This window comes from Notamacropus eugenii, chromosome 1, assembly GCF_028372415.1.
Source record: "Notamacropus eugenii isolate mMacEug1 chromosome 1, mMacEug1.pri_v2, whole genome shotgun sequence".
NCBI classification, from domain to species: domain Eukaryota; kingdom Metazoa; phylum Chordata; class Mammalia; order Diprotodontia; family Macropodidae; genus Notamacropus; species Notamacropus eugenii.
This window is the reverse complement of record NC_092872.1, coordinates 414,596,387-414,613,290: the sequence shown is the minus strand read 5'-3', so window position 1 is coordinate 414,613,290 and position 16,904 is coordinate 414,596,387. Positions and strand designations below refer to the sequence as shown.

Genomic DNA, 16,904 nt, shown 5'->3' with positions numbered 1-16,904 from the left:
TCTAAAGCAAAATGCCTTCCACATCCAAAGAAAGAACTATGGAATTCAATCGCAGAATATAGCAGATCATTTTTTTGTGTGTATTACATTATGATTTCTTCCATTCATTCTTCTACGCAGCATGACTATAGTAAAAATGTATTTAATAGGAATGTATGTGTAGAACCTATATAAAATTGTATGCCGTCTCAGGGAGGAAGGGGTAAGGTAGGGGAAAAAAGATAGTTATATGGTAGTGACTGCAGAACACTGAAAATAAATAAAATTAATATAAAAAAAGAAAGAAAATATGTGGATTAAGACAGCACACCAGGCCAAAAATGTTTTTATTGGGAAATCCATGTAACAAATCAGGAGGTATTCACAATGAAAACTGTAACTAAAATTCTTGTAACCCCATCCCCCTCTATCAAGTGCGTAATGCCACTTTGCCTGATTCCATTCCCTCTGGCCCCAAACCCAGAGAGGACAAAATGATTCTGAAAGGGACTGGATGAAATTAATGCCACAGTTCCATTTCCCCATTATGCATTTAACCAGGGTCATACTCTACCGGAGAGGAGCATCCCACTAGAAAGAGTCCAGACCCAACAGATCAAAGTGAGAGAATAAGAAAGATCCCAAGCAGTCTGCAGTCCTGCCCAATTTCAAAGACTCAAGCCAACAAAGGAAGACAAAAGGAAATCAAAAACCAACTCTCAATCCCTGAAAAGTTAACACTGGTATTGTGAAGTGCAGAGGCCAGTAGTCACTTTCATCAGCAGTGATTTCTCTCAGGCCCATTCCCCAAGGGCATTACTGCAAAGAGCCCCAGTGAAGGGCACTAAGTCCAAGTGGGAAGGGCCAGACTTAGTCCAAGCACCTGTTCAGCAAGACAATAAAGCTATTTGCAAGTACCCTCCAGGGTGAGGATACTAACTGCCTTTTGACTCTCTCTCCAAAGAGTCAGTCAAAGGCAGAGGCAAAGTTAGCCAAGAGAGGAGAGTGGGTTTCTTTTTGGTTGGAAACCCATTCTCTTCCCTGTATTGACAGAAAGAAACCAATCTCCAAGACCCATCATTTTGAATGGGAACAAGGGAGCCTGCCTTGGGAGGCAGGAAGATGTCCCAGGCTTTTCACTTCCCATCAGAGCCAGCAGAGGGGGATCAGCTGTGGCTGGATGTAGGGGCAGCATAAGCCAAACACAGTCCCATGAGTCCTGCATTCTGGGAAGAAACTCTCACTTGCCCCTGTGTCCTGAGATCTTCACACCAGCTTCTTGGCCTCAAAAAAACTTTTGAGGTGCCTCATCTGCCAGACACCAATGGCCACAAGGATGAGAGTCTGAACAATGGACCACCACAGAACTCGCTGATTGGTGCTTTCACTGGTCTGGCGAAACCGCTCTTCTCGCCACTGTGGGAAAGAGAAAATGATTTAAGCTAATAATCATATTCAAATCTTTAAAACAAATCTAGATCCCAGGGGTCAATAATGATAGAAGTAAGCCAGCCATGAAAAAGGAGCAGCCCTCCTTTTCTAGTGAGTACATAGTACCTTCCATCCAGGAGCCCCAACTCTCATCCCCTATTAATCCCCTTACCCTCTGGTAATTCTGTTCCTTCTGGATCTGTTCTACTTGCTCCACTAGCTGCCGAACTCGAAGCTGCAGCTCACTCAGCTTGTCTTTGGCAGCAATCTCTGCATAGTCGTTGGCATGTTCACCTACCTGAATGTCCAGGTGAACCCTCTGCAGGGGAAAAGGAAACAAGTATAAAAGTCAAGGTACACAGCTCTGTTCACTTAAGACAAGATGCAAATCTGGTCCAGGACATGCAATCTCCAACTGCCCTAAAACTGTTCACTCCGCAATTACAAAGTCTTTTATGTCATATTATCTTCTGAAAACCACCTCACTCTACCGATTCCTTCACCCACACAGAAACCACCAGATACTTATTCTAAGAGTATAGAGATTCTAGAACTACATAACCAGAGGAACCAAAGAGATTAGTCCAAGATCTTCATTTTACAAAGGAGAAAAATGAGTGTCAAAAAGGGAAAATGACTTTGAATCACAAAATGCCAGAGCTGATGGTTAATTTGCTTAAATGATGAGCTAAATTTACAAATATGGAAACTGAGGCCTAGAAAGTAATTTACCCAAGAACAGTGAGTCAGTGCTAAAAACCACAGTTAGAATTTGAGCCTCCTGACTCCCAACCCTGGGTACCATTTCCTTGACTGCCCATATTTCATCCTGCCCTTTCTGCCAACTAACCTTTCCTAACACTTACCAACATGCCTCCAGCAAAGAGGGAAAACTTGGTGGAATTGGAGTGTAGGCAGATCTGGTGTTCTCCAGGAGTGTGAGAAGTGAAAGTGAATCTGCCCTCTGAGCCATATTGCCTGGAAAGAATAACCTGCAGAGGAGACAGTAACAATCACTGACGGAGACTGGACTGCTAACTTCGTGACACTGCAGCGTGTCACCTTGTTCTTGGGAATCTGGCTAGGACGCTGCTGCTCACAACCCATCTCACAGGTGGGAACAGGGAAGTCTGGAAAAGGCAGCCTGAGGTTTTAGACCTGCAGGGGGGCAGATGGGACAGAGAAGCAAAGTGAAGTGCAGGCCGGGTGACTTTTCCAAGTTCGTGCCTCTAGGCCATGCTGCCCTGGTGGGGGATTCAATCCCAATAAGAAGGCACAGACGGGGGTGGGGATGGGCAGGGGCAGCCGGGCAGGCCCCCCTGGTGCACCCTATGCCCGGGCCCATTCGGAAGGTTTCCGACTCGGAGGCGGGGTCGGGCTTCCGCCCTGGGGGCTCACGGGCATCTCACTTTGTCATCCGGGTCTTTGACTTCGACGAACATGCCCAGGCCGGGGGTGGCGGGCTGGTACTCCTCCCGCTGCTTGTCGTACAGCTGGGTCCGGTAGTTTCCTGCGGGAAGGGTGGAATGAGGGGCTCCGTGGCGGAAGCGGGGTCACCGCCCAGTCCCGGGCCAGTAGCCCCCCCCCCCCGCCCCGCCCACGTTTCTGCTTCCACTTTCCCCGCAGGGTCACGTGACCCCGCCCACTCCCGGTACTCCCCTTCCCACATCCCTCCCCCGCCCCCCCGCCCCGACCCTCGTACCTATGACCATGGTCTCGTCCGGGATCTCCTCGATAAAGCACTTCTTCTCCGTCTCCCCGATGTGGAAGTAGAGAGCGGAGCCGCGGGCTGCCAACCCCAGCAGAAGCAAGAGCGTGAACATGCGGGCCGGCCCGCGCCGGCTCCCGCCTCTTACCCCGATCCAGACCCCGGGCACGCTCCACTCTGCCGCCATCTTCCCCCACCAGCCGGCCGCTCTGCCACGTCCTGTCCTTGCGCCGCCGCGAAGCCTTGTGGGACGGCGAGTTTCGAGGCTCAGGACTACAACTCCCGAGAGCCCTGGCGCTCGGATTCCCCTGGCCACGCCCCCTTTAGTATTCCATTTCCGGGGCTGCTCTAGGAGTCTGGAATCTAGTCTTCGTTCTCAGACTACAAGGTTGACCGCGGAGGCGGGAGGCTAGACTTCAGCCGGGATGGGGTGGGGTGAGAGGAAGGGAACGGCGCGGCCCGAGGCACTAAATTAGATTTCTGGAAACTCGGGTTATAAATTTAATTCTGATAGCGACCTTCATCTCTCAGCCAGCATTCTCATTTATGGAATGGAGATAATTATCCGTAACTACTGCCTCTAGAGGCTGTTTGAGTCAGGCTGAATATGAAAGCCAGACAGACACACGCGGAGGGTGTCACTCCGTACCTCTCACCCTCACTCCCGCCAGATAGCTCTCCTTCTCAATTTCACCAGGGAGGAAAGAAATCTCACTCCCCATCAGCACAGCCAGACACACCTGATTAGAGTGGGTCCGGAGAAGGGTCATCAGAATAGTCACACGACCTGAACCCGACTGGGAATCAGATGAAAGACTTGGAGGTGTTTACCAGGCTGTTGTTCTGTTTGTCCTTTGTCCTCAAAAAGGACCAGGACGTCAGGGAGATTGATGACATGACTTGCAATTGACTTAGGTAAGGGAGGGCTGGGTAAAGTCATCAGTTTCATTTTCTCCTCCAGTCATTTGGGTCTGGTGATCAGATATTCATCAGGACGACTGGAGATGGCCCAGGATGCAATTTTAGGCTAAGGTTTTATCAGGGACTCACTTTGACTGTGATACACCCATTCGGTGAATAGGCCTCTTTAAGAAGTGAGCAAGGGATGTCCCCTTTGATTAAAAAAAAAAATCATACTGGGAGGGGAAGACCCTCAGGGTTGCTGGTGAAAAGAGAAAGTTACTAGTGACATTAACACGGAGCCACGAGGGCCCAAAACCTTATGTGGTGTTTGGGCAGGGACCTATTGTGGTTCAAATCCATGAACTCCAGAGTGAAATGGGTTTTAAGGTTTGGTCTTTGAGAAGAGAGAGAGGGAAAGAAAGGAAGTTAACTTGGGTGTTTACTGGCTAGATCTTTCCTTCCTTTTAAAGGATTTTATTTCACTTGGCCCCACAGGGAAATAGTAATCAGTCAGCTTTCAGGCCAACAAAAATTTTTCTGACAAATAGAAACTGTCCAAAAGTGGATAAAGTTGCTGCTAGTGATTTTCAAGCTAAGGCAGGATGCTGCTTTCCTATGTATTCAACAAGACTTTATTTTGGGGTTGGGACTAAGTGAACTTTGAGGTCCTTTCCAATGCCAAGAGTCCAACTCTAGGGTTTTGGATGACTTGGGGGGGGGGGGGCAAAGAAATGTAGAAATTTGACTAGTGCTATGGTCATTGGAATCACGTACAAGGAAAAGTATATCAGGAAGACAACCTCAGGGACCCTGAAATCCAAGAAGGAGCAGAGGAACTCAGCACTGTAACCCTGGGGCCAGACCCAACTCCCCCAAATTGCTTTTTCTTCATGAATGTCAAGGATCACATCATAATTTATTTTTGTCTGGACTTGATTTCACAGTGTTGGGAACTCCCGATACGGAAATACCCAGAGGACTTTCTATAACTTAGCCTTGAATAACTTAACAATTAGTATCAGGGAAGATTCAACAGAGGTCTTTTTGACTGATGGACTGCTCTCGATCCATTCTGCTATACTGCCTCTAATCATGAGGATGTAATGAGGTAACAAATGTGAATGTTTTGTAAAATTAAAAATGCTTCACAAATACATTAGTGCTTCATTCAGGTTCTTGGAAATGAGCCATTCTGAAGTTTTCTGTAATGCTGAGGGCCTGCAACTTTATTTCAATCACATTTGGTTGCATACCAAAAGATCTGGCTGTCATCAGTTTCCTACTGTGGTTAACTGTATTTAAACTAAAAGGTGTACTAAACTAAAAGCAGTTGCTGAGCTGAATTAGTAAAGGGAATTTCTCCAGCATTAGTTCCATATGTTAATGAGTAGTTTTGGACCAAGCAAATGTTTCTCTTCTCTCCAAACTATCAATCTCACTAAATCTTCCTCCTCTCCAAATCATGGATGGCTCCCTTGCTTATGGACCAAATAGGCCACCATTGTGTGCTACTCTACTGTTTCAGCCAGACGTCACACTGCTTCTCGATACTTCCACTTCCAGTCAAAACTGGACTATTTTGTGCTCTCGACTCCCCAGAACACATTTTGCGGTGTCAGCATCATACCTTGATTCCACATACCTGACATGTAACCTCAATCCCCTTTTCACTGCTGCAATTCAACCTATCTATAATAATCCAATTCAAATGCATCTTTCCTTGTAGGAAGCTTGCTGTTATTGGCTACAAGGAATAACCTTCTCCTTGGTATTGTTTTAAAAGCAGTGAGCTTAAAAGCAAGCGTTTGCTCAATAAAATGAGGAGATAGTGCCATAACACAATGACAGAGAAGAAGCAACACATAAGTTTGGTTATTCACTTTATTATGCAAAACTTCACAGTCCTTTGCTTTCCAGAACTGCGTCCTCACTCACTGCGCTGTTTCATTTCCCAGGATGCAGCCCTGACCACCTTCCCTTGGCCCTGGGCCTGGTTCAGGAGGTAGATGGAAAGGTCATCTCAGAACCAGGAATCCCAGCTGGCACACAGACCCCTACCCTGTAACTAGGTCCTACAAGCAGAGATGAGTCAGCATCATTTACATCTCACCTCTGAGAGCTCCTACTGCCCCCCCAAGCCCAAGCAGAGGACAAAAGCAGGGATGAGCACTCAATAAACAGCTTCCTTTTACTGCTGCAGGGTTCAGAGCTGGGATAGGGAGGCCTTATCCATGGGCAGGAGACAGCAACTATGGCCCAGTCACAGACCAGATAAGCCATGCTTTTCTCCTTCCCTCCCTCTACTTCATTCTCCAGGCTGAGTTGACTCCAGGCCATAGTCCCCAAGTTCTTGTCACTTGCCCCAAGTTGGGCTAGAAACAAAATGTACGAAAATACTTTAAAATTGTTTCTTTCAAATAGGTTAAGAAATAAGGTTGTTGGGTTGTTTTGTTTTTTTTTGTACAATCCCCAAGTAGAAAAGTTCACATTACTGCCTAAACCCCTGGGGCAGGCTTCCCTTCTCCCTCACCCAATCATTCTCTTTCCCCACACCAAATCAGTAGAAACGCTTGTTCCTCTCCTGTCGCTTCTGAAATACCACAGCTCCCACCACAGCACACACGATGATCCCCAATAGGGCACAGAGGAGCAGCAGGAACACCTTCCACCCTGTCAGGGGGCCACTGCGGAAGTTCCCTGTGGGGTCATCCACATTATCTGAGGAAGCAAAGGAGAGAATGAGGGCGAGCCACCAGGAGGAGGCCATTCACCAGCCCCCTCCCAGATGCAACGTATGCCCTGGAAAGCTGAGCTAAGCCAATCATGCAAATAGAAGCTAGGGCAGGGTCCTCTAGAGGGCACAAGAGTAACAAGACCTTTCTCTAATGTTTCCCTTCAGGCACAGACACGACTTTGACTTACTGAAGACTATATATGCCAACGGAGGACAAGCTCTGAAAGGTTCTACAAAATTAGAAAGGTTTCAAGGATGGACGCAGTGATGGACTGTACTGTCACTCAAGAATGAGCCTACATAAATGTAGAGAGGATCATTACCAGAGGGCTGGCTATAATGGGATAAATTGTTCTGACCAAAGGAATTCAGTCCATTTACTAAGGCTGGGTTGAATGGGAAGGGCAGGGGGGAATTGGATCCTATGTCAGTGATGGAGCACCCCCATAGGTATGGTCATGGATCCTTTAAGAATTCATAATAAAATCATAGATTTAGAGCTAGAAGGGACTTCAGAGGCTCTCTAGAGCAACCTTACTTTATGGATAAGAAAACTGAGGCCCACAGAGTGGTTCACCCAAGTTCACACAGGTAGTAAGTAACCAGCAGAGATAAGAATTGAACCTAGACCCTCTGACTCCAAATGTAAAGTTCTTTCTCCTACTTCATGAGCTTGCTCTGTCAGAATCCAGAGTATCACTACCTCCCTCATCCAACTACAGCCCCAGGCTCCCCTCAGTGGTCATACTACAGTTTCTGTTGTTCTAGCCAAAGCCACAAGCTCTTAGCTAAAGGTCCCAGGAGCAAGCTGGGGTGTCCCAGATTAGGCTGGAGACCAACCTTTGGGAGACTTGAGGAAGCTGACACTGGGCTCAATCTTGGTCCAGTCAATGTTATCCTCCTCTGGAGTATGTTCCACCATCAGCTGGAATAACTTCATTGAGATGATATCATGATTGTCTGCAGGACAAAGGCATATAGTGAACCAGTCTGAAGCTCCTTCCTGTAAATGTAACCTATCCATCTAATAGGACCAGCAACCTCTGGCCTATTTTGTGTCCTAAACTCACCAGAACACATTCTGCAACGTTACTGTTATGCCTTTATTAATAGTTTCCAGTCCCTGGAATGTCATCGATTCTCCTCTTCACCTTTTGGAATTTCTACCTATCTTTGACAACCCAATTCAAATTTCATCTGTTAAGTTCTCCTGCAGCCTAGCCTTGGAAGCCCTTGCCCCTCTTTCCCAGCATAAGAATTACAGCGTTGAACCAGATTCCCCCAAATGAATCTCACAGCTGGAAGGGATGTCAGAGGTCATCTCCTATAAGCCTTACTTTCAAGCATCAATCTGGTCTACAGCATCTCTGATGACAGCATATCTAGCTTCTGCTCCAATAAATTCACTAAGAACTCACTGCCTTCCTAAGGAGCTAATTTTGTGGGGGGTTTTGACGGTTCTAACTAACAAAGTCATTCCATATACAAAGCTGACATTTGTCTCCCTGTTACTCTTCTCATCGGTATTGCTTCTGCTCTCTGGGGTCAAGCAGAACAAGTCTAATCTGTCCATTAGACTCAGCTAACAGGAGTACAGTGGGAAGATCAACTGTCGTATTTTCAACACTTGCCTTCCCTGTAATGCAGCTCTGCCACAGTACTGGCCCAAACTGAGTTTGCTTACCTCCCAACCTTTCCCACATCATTTACTGCTGAGTACATTCCTCCACAGTCTGAACTTGCTATCAAGAAAGTAAGGAGGACAGGACCGTACATCTAGCCCCACTAAATCTCATCTCAGTAGATTCGGATGATCCTTCTTGGTTGTCCAAACACATCTGTAAATGTGGTAAACATTCCATATATTCTTTCATTTATCATTGATAAAAATATCCAAACAGAACACAGAGGAAGATAGGACCCTGCAATTGCCACTCGATGTCCTTCCAGATTGACATCAGCCTAATACTCATCGCTCTTTGGGTCTGGTCTTTCCCCAGTGCTGAAGCAATTTATCATTCAGCTCAGTTTTCCAGCTTGTTAACAAGGATATATTTGCCATAGGAAGATTTCTCAAACACCGCTGAAATATGGGTATGCTAGGTCTATGGCATCTCCTTGGTCCAACTATCTTGGAACCTTAGCAAGACTGAAGATGGCCTTAACAGGGCACGGAATCCCAGATCTCAGAATTAACCCAAGGTGTCCCATTCCATTTTTGAAAAGCTCTCATTTTTCAGCAAGTTTTTCCTTAAATTAAAGGCAAATTCACCTCTCTACAACTTCCAACACTGCTCATTTGGGCCGAGGCAGAATCTAATGTAACTGAAAACAGCAACCATGCCCTTTCTTAAACATCCTCGTTTCTTCAACTGATTCTTGATGCCCACCACAACTTTGCAACAGATGTTCTTCTTAAACTATGGCACTCAGAATTAACCACAATGCTTCAAATGTGGTCTGACGAAGAGCACAGTAGTCCTTCTATGTTCTAGGCATCATTTATGTCTTGATTGAACCTGAGAAAGGAGTTGCCCTGCTGATTTACAGAGCTGGCCTCTGCTGGCACTAAAACCCCCAAATCTTTTTCACACAAAGGAATGTCTAGCCTCCCCTATCCTGTACTTAGGAAGAAGCTAGGAATCTTCCAGCCTGGAAGCTCTTTGCTGACTCTTTATTGTACTTTATGCTGACCAAAGTCATCCCCCCCTTCCCCAATACCATCATCCCCATATACACACACAAAATGGAACCAAACACTGAACTTGCCCCAATTACTCCATGCCTCACTGGAAGACACTCTCACAAATACCTCTCAGTCTCCTCAGTCCCCAAGGTTCTCACCAGAAAGATCGCCTGTGCCAGCTGAGGCACCAAAGTAGTAGCCTGTGGGTAGCTGCACTCCGGAAATGTCGATACAGTTCTTCCACTCATTCTTATCTTCCACATCTGTCATCACCTAGGGTGCAGAGATGAAAGGTAAGGAGAAAGCTAGATGTCATTCGATCACAGCCCTCCCTTAGCTTTCTAATACCAGCCCCTAAACTCAAGTTGCCAATGTCCAACTCCTAAAAGGAAGTCCATGAAAGTACATCCTGCTCACCGTCAGGCGGCCTCTAGAGTAGCGCACAGCCAGGAAGGTATCATGATTCTGGTTGCGGAAGTCAGCTGTGCAGCCTGCCAGCTCTGTCCATCTTCCATCCTTGCTGTGATCATATGTCAGGGAGCCATTGTTCACCATCACTGATATATACGGAAATACACGCTGAAGGCAGAGACAGAGATACCTGTCATTCCAATGCCTGAGCCACTGGTTCCCTACCCAAAAAGGAAATAAGAGTTCAGCCCAAAGTCAAGGCAAGAGCATGAGACAGTAGAAAGAACACTGGATTCACAAAGGCCATGGATTGAAATATCCACTCCAAGACGTAACACCAGTGTAACTATGGTCAAGTCATTTTATCTCTCTGGGTTTCAGTTTCCTCATCTATAAAATGAAGAGGGTCCCCTTCAGCTCTATATCTAGAACCCTCTAAGAGGTTGGATTAGATGCCTATTACAACTTTTCAACCGACGTTCTTCTTAAACAATGGCACCCAGAATTAACCACAATGTTCCAAGTGTGGTCTGACCAAAAGCACAGTAGTCCTGTGGTCTAAAGTCCCTTCTAGTTTAAAATCCTGTGATTCAATAGGAAATAACAATTCTACTCAGAGATTAGGTAGAGGGTCTGTCTGATCTGGGGCCTGGCTCTCCCACAACATATCCTAATTCCATTCATCAAGTATATCCAGGATCATACCTCAGTAGCTTCATCATTGGGATATGTGTCCAGGAATATGGCCAATCCATGGAAGTTGTCCTTGCTTCCAAACACAGGACCTAGAGCAGGTAGAAAGGAAGGTTCCAGTCCCATAGTTTAAAAAAATTCCCTATTCCCCAAGAACAGAAGTCACTAGCAGGGTACAGAGATGACCCTACTATTTTCTATGCCCCCCAATCAACAATATACTCATGTCACCCCTTTCATTCCTCCCAGAAGGATGATGCCAGCCCAGTATACTGGACTGGACTCTACTGATGCAAATGAATGCATGCCTATAAACTTTGGACCAAGGAGGACCACCATTCCCAGGGGTCAAAGGTGAAGGAATGACATGCTTGCTGCAATACCCAGCAGAGGAGAGGGAGGTCTGGTCACCTTAACCCCACCTGGCATAAGACGGTCCCTGGTGTACCACAGAGCAAATCCATCTCCATGGAGGCTCTTCTTCCCAAGGCCATGGACTTTGAAATGGACATGCATCTCCCAATCTTTGAGGAAGCAGGGCTGGTAGAGAACAGAGACTGTCAGTGCTGGTCACGGTCCTACGAACCGCTGGGCTTTGTCTTATCTCCACTACCAAAAAGCAAGTTCCTAAGCAGCAGGGCCAGTGATTTCTATTCTTTTTGTTTTAAAATTCCCCTAGCACTACTGCAATCACTTTGTTGCTCAGCGGATGTAGTCATGATCCCAAAGACGTGTGTGTGTGTGTGTGTGTGTGTGTGTATTGATCTTTCTGAACCATAACAACAAATCAGAAATGGGCTTCACAGCAACTCTTTCTATCCCCATAAAATATGATACGATGCAGTCATATAGAAGGACAGAGCATGACACTGTGCAAAAAGCAATGAAATTGGAGTTGGAAGACCTGAACATGACTCCCAGCCCTGCAAGTTACTAGCTGTGTATCCTTAGGCCAATCATTTTCCCTCTGTGGGCCTCAGTTTTCCTAGTTGTAAAATAATAAGGGAGTTAGATTAGATACCTCTAAAGGTCTTGCCCAGCTCTAAACTCCAAGCTTCTCTGACTTTAGACATGACATACCACTTCTTAAGGCCTTAGGTTTTTCATCTATGAAATACAGTGGAATTTTGACCTCTGAAGCTTCTTTTAATCTAAGGTCTGGGATTCTGGGAGTGAACACTTGCATATCACAAGGATCAAGGTATGTCACCTGTGTGCCAAGTAGCTCACAAGAGACAGTACAGACTACCCCGAAAGAAATTCGAGCTTAAAAGGTCTTAGGGTTATAAAGTCCATGCTATGGGAGAACTGCTCAGTTTACACAACTGTAAAATAAAACAGAACCCACAGGCATACAGAAAGAACTGGGGAATAGTTAAAGTCCTCTCTATAGTTGTCAGGAAATTGCATACTGAAACCAATGTGGCAACACACAGATATGCCTACAACTGTAAACACACGGAGGAACAAACTAAGGCACAACTACAAAATCGTGAGCTAATATAAAGTGATGCTCTTTAACAATTTAGGCATCTGTCATCTAAGACAGTGTTTGCTGGGAGACTTACAAAGCACACCAACCATTTTGGAAAACAATTTGGACTACACCCAAAGGGCTATAAAACTGTGCATACCCTTTGAACCAGCAATACCACTACTAGGTTTGTAAAGTAAGAAAAAACCTTAATAATCAGCTTGTCAGTTAGGGGTAACTCCAATGCTCTCCTGCATTTCTTCCACTCCTAGACTGAGTGCCAGGCAAATAACCCATCATGTAGCAGGGGCAGCCAGGACTTAACACTTAAATCTCCAGAGGTTATTTAGGAAATGGCTAGAAAAAGCATTTCCTGTTTTACTGTTTGTTCCTGATTGTTTTACTCTGAGCTTCCATTTTAAGTAAGTTGTCCTTTTATTTGGAGGGGAAAAGTGTTTTCTAAATGCCAGTTAAGGACGCAGCTCACAGACGAGTTATGCTGGTCTACAAAAGTATTACTCCCTTATTTCTCAAAACCCAAACTTTAAAAAAACGAAATCTAACAATTCTTCATCTTTCCTAATCCTGCTTCTTCTTCCACACCGAGCTTTAATTCTCAGTTCCAGTATAAAGGTGGACACAGAGTTGAGAAGCACTGCTACAGAATTAGCACTAGTACAAAATTGGAACTAGTGCAGAGCTTACTAGGTAAGCACTGGGATGAGAGAAAGGGTCATTGAAGCCTGGAGAAAGAAAGACAAGGTTTTTTTCAGATTTGTAGGAACTTGAAGGACAAAGAAGTTTTGGGGATGGGGAATAGTATGGGAAGGTATACTGAAGTCCCTGGAAATGACATGTTGACCCCTGAAGTTTTTAGGTGTCAGTATTGGTGTCAATTGCTAATTGGTTAGTATGCAAGGCAATGATCCACTACAAATTTTGAAGGGAGCTAATGCAGAGGCAGAAGCAGCTAGATGGCTCAGGGGATAGAGCTCTGGGCCTGGAGTTGGGAAGACCCGAGTTCAATTCCAGCCTCAGAAACTCACTAGCTGTAAGTCACTAATGGCAAACAACTCCAATATCTTTGCTAAGAAACCCCCATAATCAGGTCACAAAGAGTCATACTCTACTGAACAACAACATGCCAATATTGGGAAAGAAAAATTAATAGGGTAGCATCCAAGCATTCAAAGAACAGATGGTGCAGAAAGAGGCAAGTCTTAACAATAGACCAGGCTCGAATTTCAGAGCTAGAGGGCGTGTAAGAAATCATGTAGCAAAACATGCTCATCACATAGAGAAATAAACTGTCCTATAAAGAGTGTGTGACTTGGCAAAGGGCTGACAACTAATTAGAGTCAAGCCTGAGCCTCAGAGGCCTACACCGCCTGCCCAGTGCCTTTCTCATTATACTTTGCTACCTCTCATACATGAGGTAATGAGTTGAAGATAAACTAAATTTCTTGTTTGGGGAAGGGAGAAGATGGACAAGGTAAATGGGGTAGGGGGACTGGAAGGAGGGATTGAGAGAAACTATAAACTGTTGACTTCACTATGTGTAGATCAGATATGTAGTTCAACACCCACTGTAAATAAAGTATGATGTGGAATAAGACTGAGGGAAAGAGCATGTGTCCTCTTGTATGAGTTTTCCTCAAGGAGTTTAGAGGTGTTCCCATATTGGGGCCCCGACCTCCCACCCCCTTCCTCTTCTCCATCATCATCATCTTCCACAGGTTCAAATATCATCTCTATCTATGATAGCTTTAATTTCTCCACTGAGCTCCATTCCCACATCAAATTCTTACCGGACAAGATCTACCACAGATGTGCCACAGGCATCTCAGACTCACCATGTCCAAAAGGAACCACCACCCTTCCTGAGAATCACGCTCATTTCTCTATTACCCTTCGCTCCCAAAGCCATGTCTGTTAATTCATGTTGCACCTACCTTCACAACACTTCTGGAATCCATTCCTGTCTACACTCACAAAGGCATCACTTCAATTTAAGTGCTCAACACCTTTCTGCCTAGACTACTTCAACAGCCTCCTAATGGGTCTCTCTACCTGTAGTTTCTTCTCTTTCCAGTCTATCCCCTCCGCATAGCAGCCAACTGATATTCCTAAAGCACATGTGAAAGTTCAAAAAGTTTCAGTTTCTGTAATGATGCTAGGATAAAGTACAAACTCTTTTATTTTAGACCCCTCATATTCTGGCCCCAAACTAACGTTTTACACTGACGTATTATCCCTCCCACTTAACCTACACAATCTACATTACAGCCAAATTGGCCTACCTGCTGCTCCCCCCAGGTAACATACTATCTCCCACCTCCACTCCTTTGCTAGTTGGCATGCTTGGAATGCTCTCCCTTCTCAATTCCATCTCTCAGAATTCCCAGCTCCCTTCATGACTGAGCTCTGGTGTTACTCTCTATGTATCACCTTTCCTGATCTTGCTAGTACTCTTCCCATTACTCTGCATTTTTTTTTTTATTATGTATCTTACATATATTTTTACCTGGGAACATGTTGTTTTCCCCACTAGGCTATAAAAAGAAATTGTTTTATTTTTATCTTTACCATAATCCTAGTACTGGCACTTAATAGGTGCTTAATACATCTGTCACTAAAGTCACTAGAAGTTGAAGAAAGAGGTTCTCTCTCTAAGTGACACTATCTCTGAAGTACGGGAAACTGAGTGGATCAACAGGACACGATCTTAAGTAAGCCACTTAGCCTCCTACTCTGCTGTGAGATTAGACTGGCTGGTATCTAAAAACTCCTTTACAGCTCTGACATTCTATATTCTAACTTTTGGCGACCACATCAAAGCTTCAAATGGGGAAGTTATTATAAATGTTCTACAGGGGAAAGCTGGATGTGAGAGGGATCAATGAGATGAGATGTAACTGAAGGCATGGAGAGAGACAGCAGGGCACTCCTAGTTATGTGTGAACTCAGTGGAGAAGAGATAAAAGATGAAGCAGAGGGAGGAAACTGGGCAGGTAGCCAAAGTTCCAGTATAGGGATCAAAGGATTAGGAAGAGTTAGCTCTTCTCAAAGTGGGGCCCCTGCCAAACGCTGCCCTGCCACAAAGTTCTCACTTCACTCTCTAGTTTCCTCAAAGCAGTGCTTAGGAGTGCTCATTTTGAGGTTTTATCCTGACAAGGAAACCAGAAATATGAACACACAGAATTAAGGGATGGTATCAGTATTATAAAAGAGACACGTGCAAAGCCCGGCCCTTCTCCTCACAAACTAGTTTATTCATATATTTGGCACCCTTTCTTTAAGCAATGACACCCTAACAGGAGGACTTCACCCATTTTCCTGGGTCTGTCCTTTTTGCTAAAGGATTTCCACGCTGTACAAGCTCCCCACAGTCAGAGAACTCCTCCTTTAGGAATGATGTTTCTTGGGTGACCCAGAAAAGGGAAAATGGAAGACAGCACTTTCCCTAATCCATGGAAACTGTGCAATGTCAAGAGTACAACCCGCTTGCTCCCGTCCACAGCCTGGTGCTGAAAATTACCTGGTGGTTCCAGATAGAGCCCTCTTTGCTAGGCTCATCGGGGGTCAGGCGGATGTAGTGGTTGGTAAGCATGGTGCTGCCCTGGAAATCCCAGAGGGGCATGGAGCTGGATCCAACCCCTACAGAGTGGGCAGAGAGTAGGATGAGAGACACCAAATCTGGGGAAAACGGGAGTGGGGGTGGGGAGAGGAGGATCCCGCGGCCCAGGTCCCTCTCAATGGGCAAGACTGAAGATGGAGCGACGGCGAAAAATCCTAAGGGAAAGCTGGAGAAGGGCCGGCCCGGACAGTGCTGGCCCACCTAAGTCTGGCGATCCATGGGAACTTTCTCAGCAACACCGAGATCCCCTCCGAACCCCTCCACCACGCTCCAGGATCGACCCCGCGGCCAGAGGGTCTCCCTTCCCCCGCCCCCTCCTCGGGCCACGCCCCCCCGTGCCCGCCCTCCCCTTACTCACCCTGGTAGGGTTTAATCAGCGAGTGCTCGCGCTTCAGGTGCTCGCTGTTGCCGTTGGTGATGTCAGAAGCCGCGGGCTGGGGAGCGGGTGCCACCAATAAAAGCAACAATAGCAGGAGAAGCGGGGGAAAAGGGCTCAGGCTCGCCCCCATTCGGGAGCTATAGCATCCCCAGCGCCAGCCCCAACCTGTGCCGAGCCTGGCTGCTGCCCCAGCCGCCATCCTCCTCGCCTCTCCCTAACTTCCGTCAGCTTTACTTCCGCCTTCCGGGAGCATTCTCCAATAACTTCCGTCCGGAAACAAAAGGAAGAAGTGCTGCTGGAAAACAGAATAAGCAGGTTCTACAGCTACGGGCTAAAAACCGGGCCGGCCCAATTTCTCTAGTGCCTCTAGTTACCTTCCTCTCCCAGAGAAGTTTGGAAATCTGACCTTCCCGGCTTTTTGAAGGGGTGGGGGGAGGAAGCGCTACAAGACAAAGGCCTTAGCCAATCATGGAGGAGCACGTTTGGTGCCGAATCCAATAAGGAAGCAGAAGGCGTATCTTCAGAGTCGCTGAAGCCTTAGGTTCCGGACTACACGGGACTCTTTCTCCCACCAGGCAGCGCGCTGAGCGGGGCATTTTGGGAATAGTAGTCCAAGTGAGCGGCGTTCTCCCGCGGAGTAGCAGGAGGAAGGAGAGATGTTCACCAATCAGCTTAAGATTCTGCTGACCCTCAGTCTACCCCCTCTATCTTTAGTGCTGAATATACTCGCTTCTCTGAGCCGCCCAGCAGCGGGGAGGAGCCCGTCAAATGAAATCCCTTGTCTCATCCCAGGCCTTGGTTCCACGTCCTGCCCCGCCCCCAGCCCAACCTCCGTGCTTCAGCCCCACCCCCTGTTCCGCCCCGTGCTT

General features: G+C 46.4%; 2 protein-coding genes and 1 long non-coding RNA gene across 4 annotated transcripts; 1 reads left to right on the top strand and 2 right to left on the bottom strand.

The window, feature by feature from the left end:
- Positions 1 to 292: 292 nt before the first annotated feature.
- Positions 293 to 3,360, bottom strand: TMED9 (transmembrane p24 trafficking protein 9). The gene is made up of 5 exons (XM_072631190.1): positions 3,113 to 3,360; positions 2,820 to 2,920; positions 2,277 to 2,402; positions 1,583 to 1,729; positions 293 to 1,395 (listed from the first exon to the last, which is right to left on the bottom strand). Exons 1-5 carry the CDS (start codon positions 3,303 to 3,305, stop codon positions 1,246 to 1,248), a joined length of 717 nt encoding a protein of 238 aa, XP_072487291.1. The 5' UTR covers positions 3,306 to 3,360; the 3' UTR covers positions 293 to 1,245.
- Positions 3,361 to 3,450: 90 nt separating this feature from the next.
- LOC140518782 (uncharacterized) lies at positions 3,451 to 7,118 on the top strand. The gene is made up of 3 exons (XR_011972012.1): positions 3,451 to 3,506; positions 4,966 to 5,129; positions 6,921 to 7,118. It is a non-coding gene; the product is annotated as an uncharacterized lncRNA (long non-coding RNA).
- Positions 5,885 to 16,865, bottom strand: LMAN2 (lectin, mannose binding 2). 2 transcript variants are annotated; one of them, XM_072631189.1, is made up of 9 exons: positions 16,410 to 16,865; positions 16,015 to 16,327; positions 15,558 to 15,676; positions 10,968 to 11,085; positions 10,558 to 10,637; positions 9,859 to 10,020; positions 9,600 to 9,714; positions 7,596 to 7,715; positions 5,885 to 6,739 (listed from the first exon to the last, which is right to left on the bottom strand). In XM_072631189.1, the coding sequence occupies exons 2-9, from the start codon at positions 16,232 to 16,234 to the stop codon at positions 6,579 to 6,581; spliced, it is 1,095 nt and encodes a 364-aa protein (XP_072487290.1). In that variant the 5' UTR covers positions 16,235 to 16,327; positions 16,410 to 16,865; the 3' UTR covers positions 5,885 to 6,578. The 2 variants fall into 2 exon arrangements, with proteins under 2 accessions (XP_072487290.1, XP_072487289.1); XM_072631188.1 differs by having other exon boundaries at positions 16,015 to 16,330; positions 16,410 to 16,850.
- Positions 16,866 to 16,904: the final 39 nt, after the last annotated feature.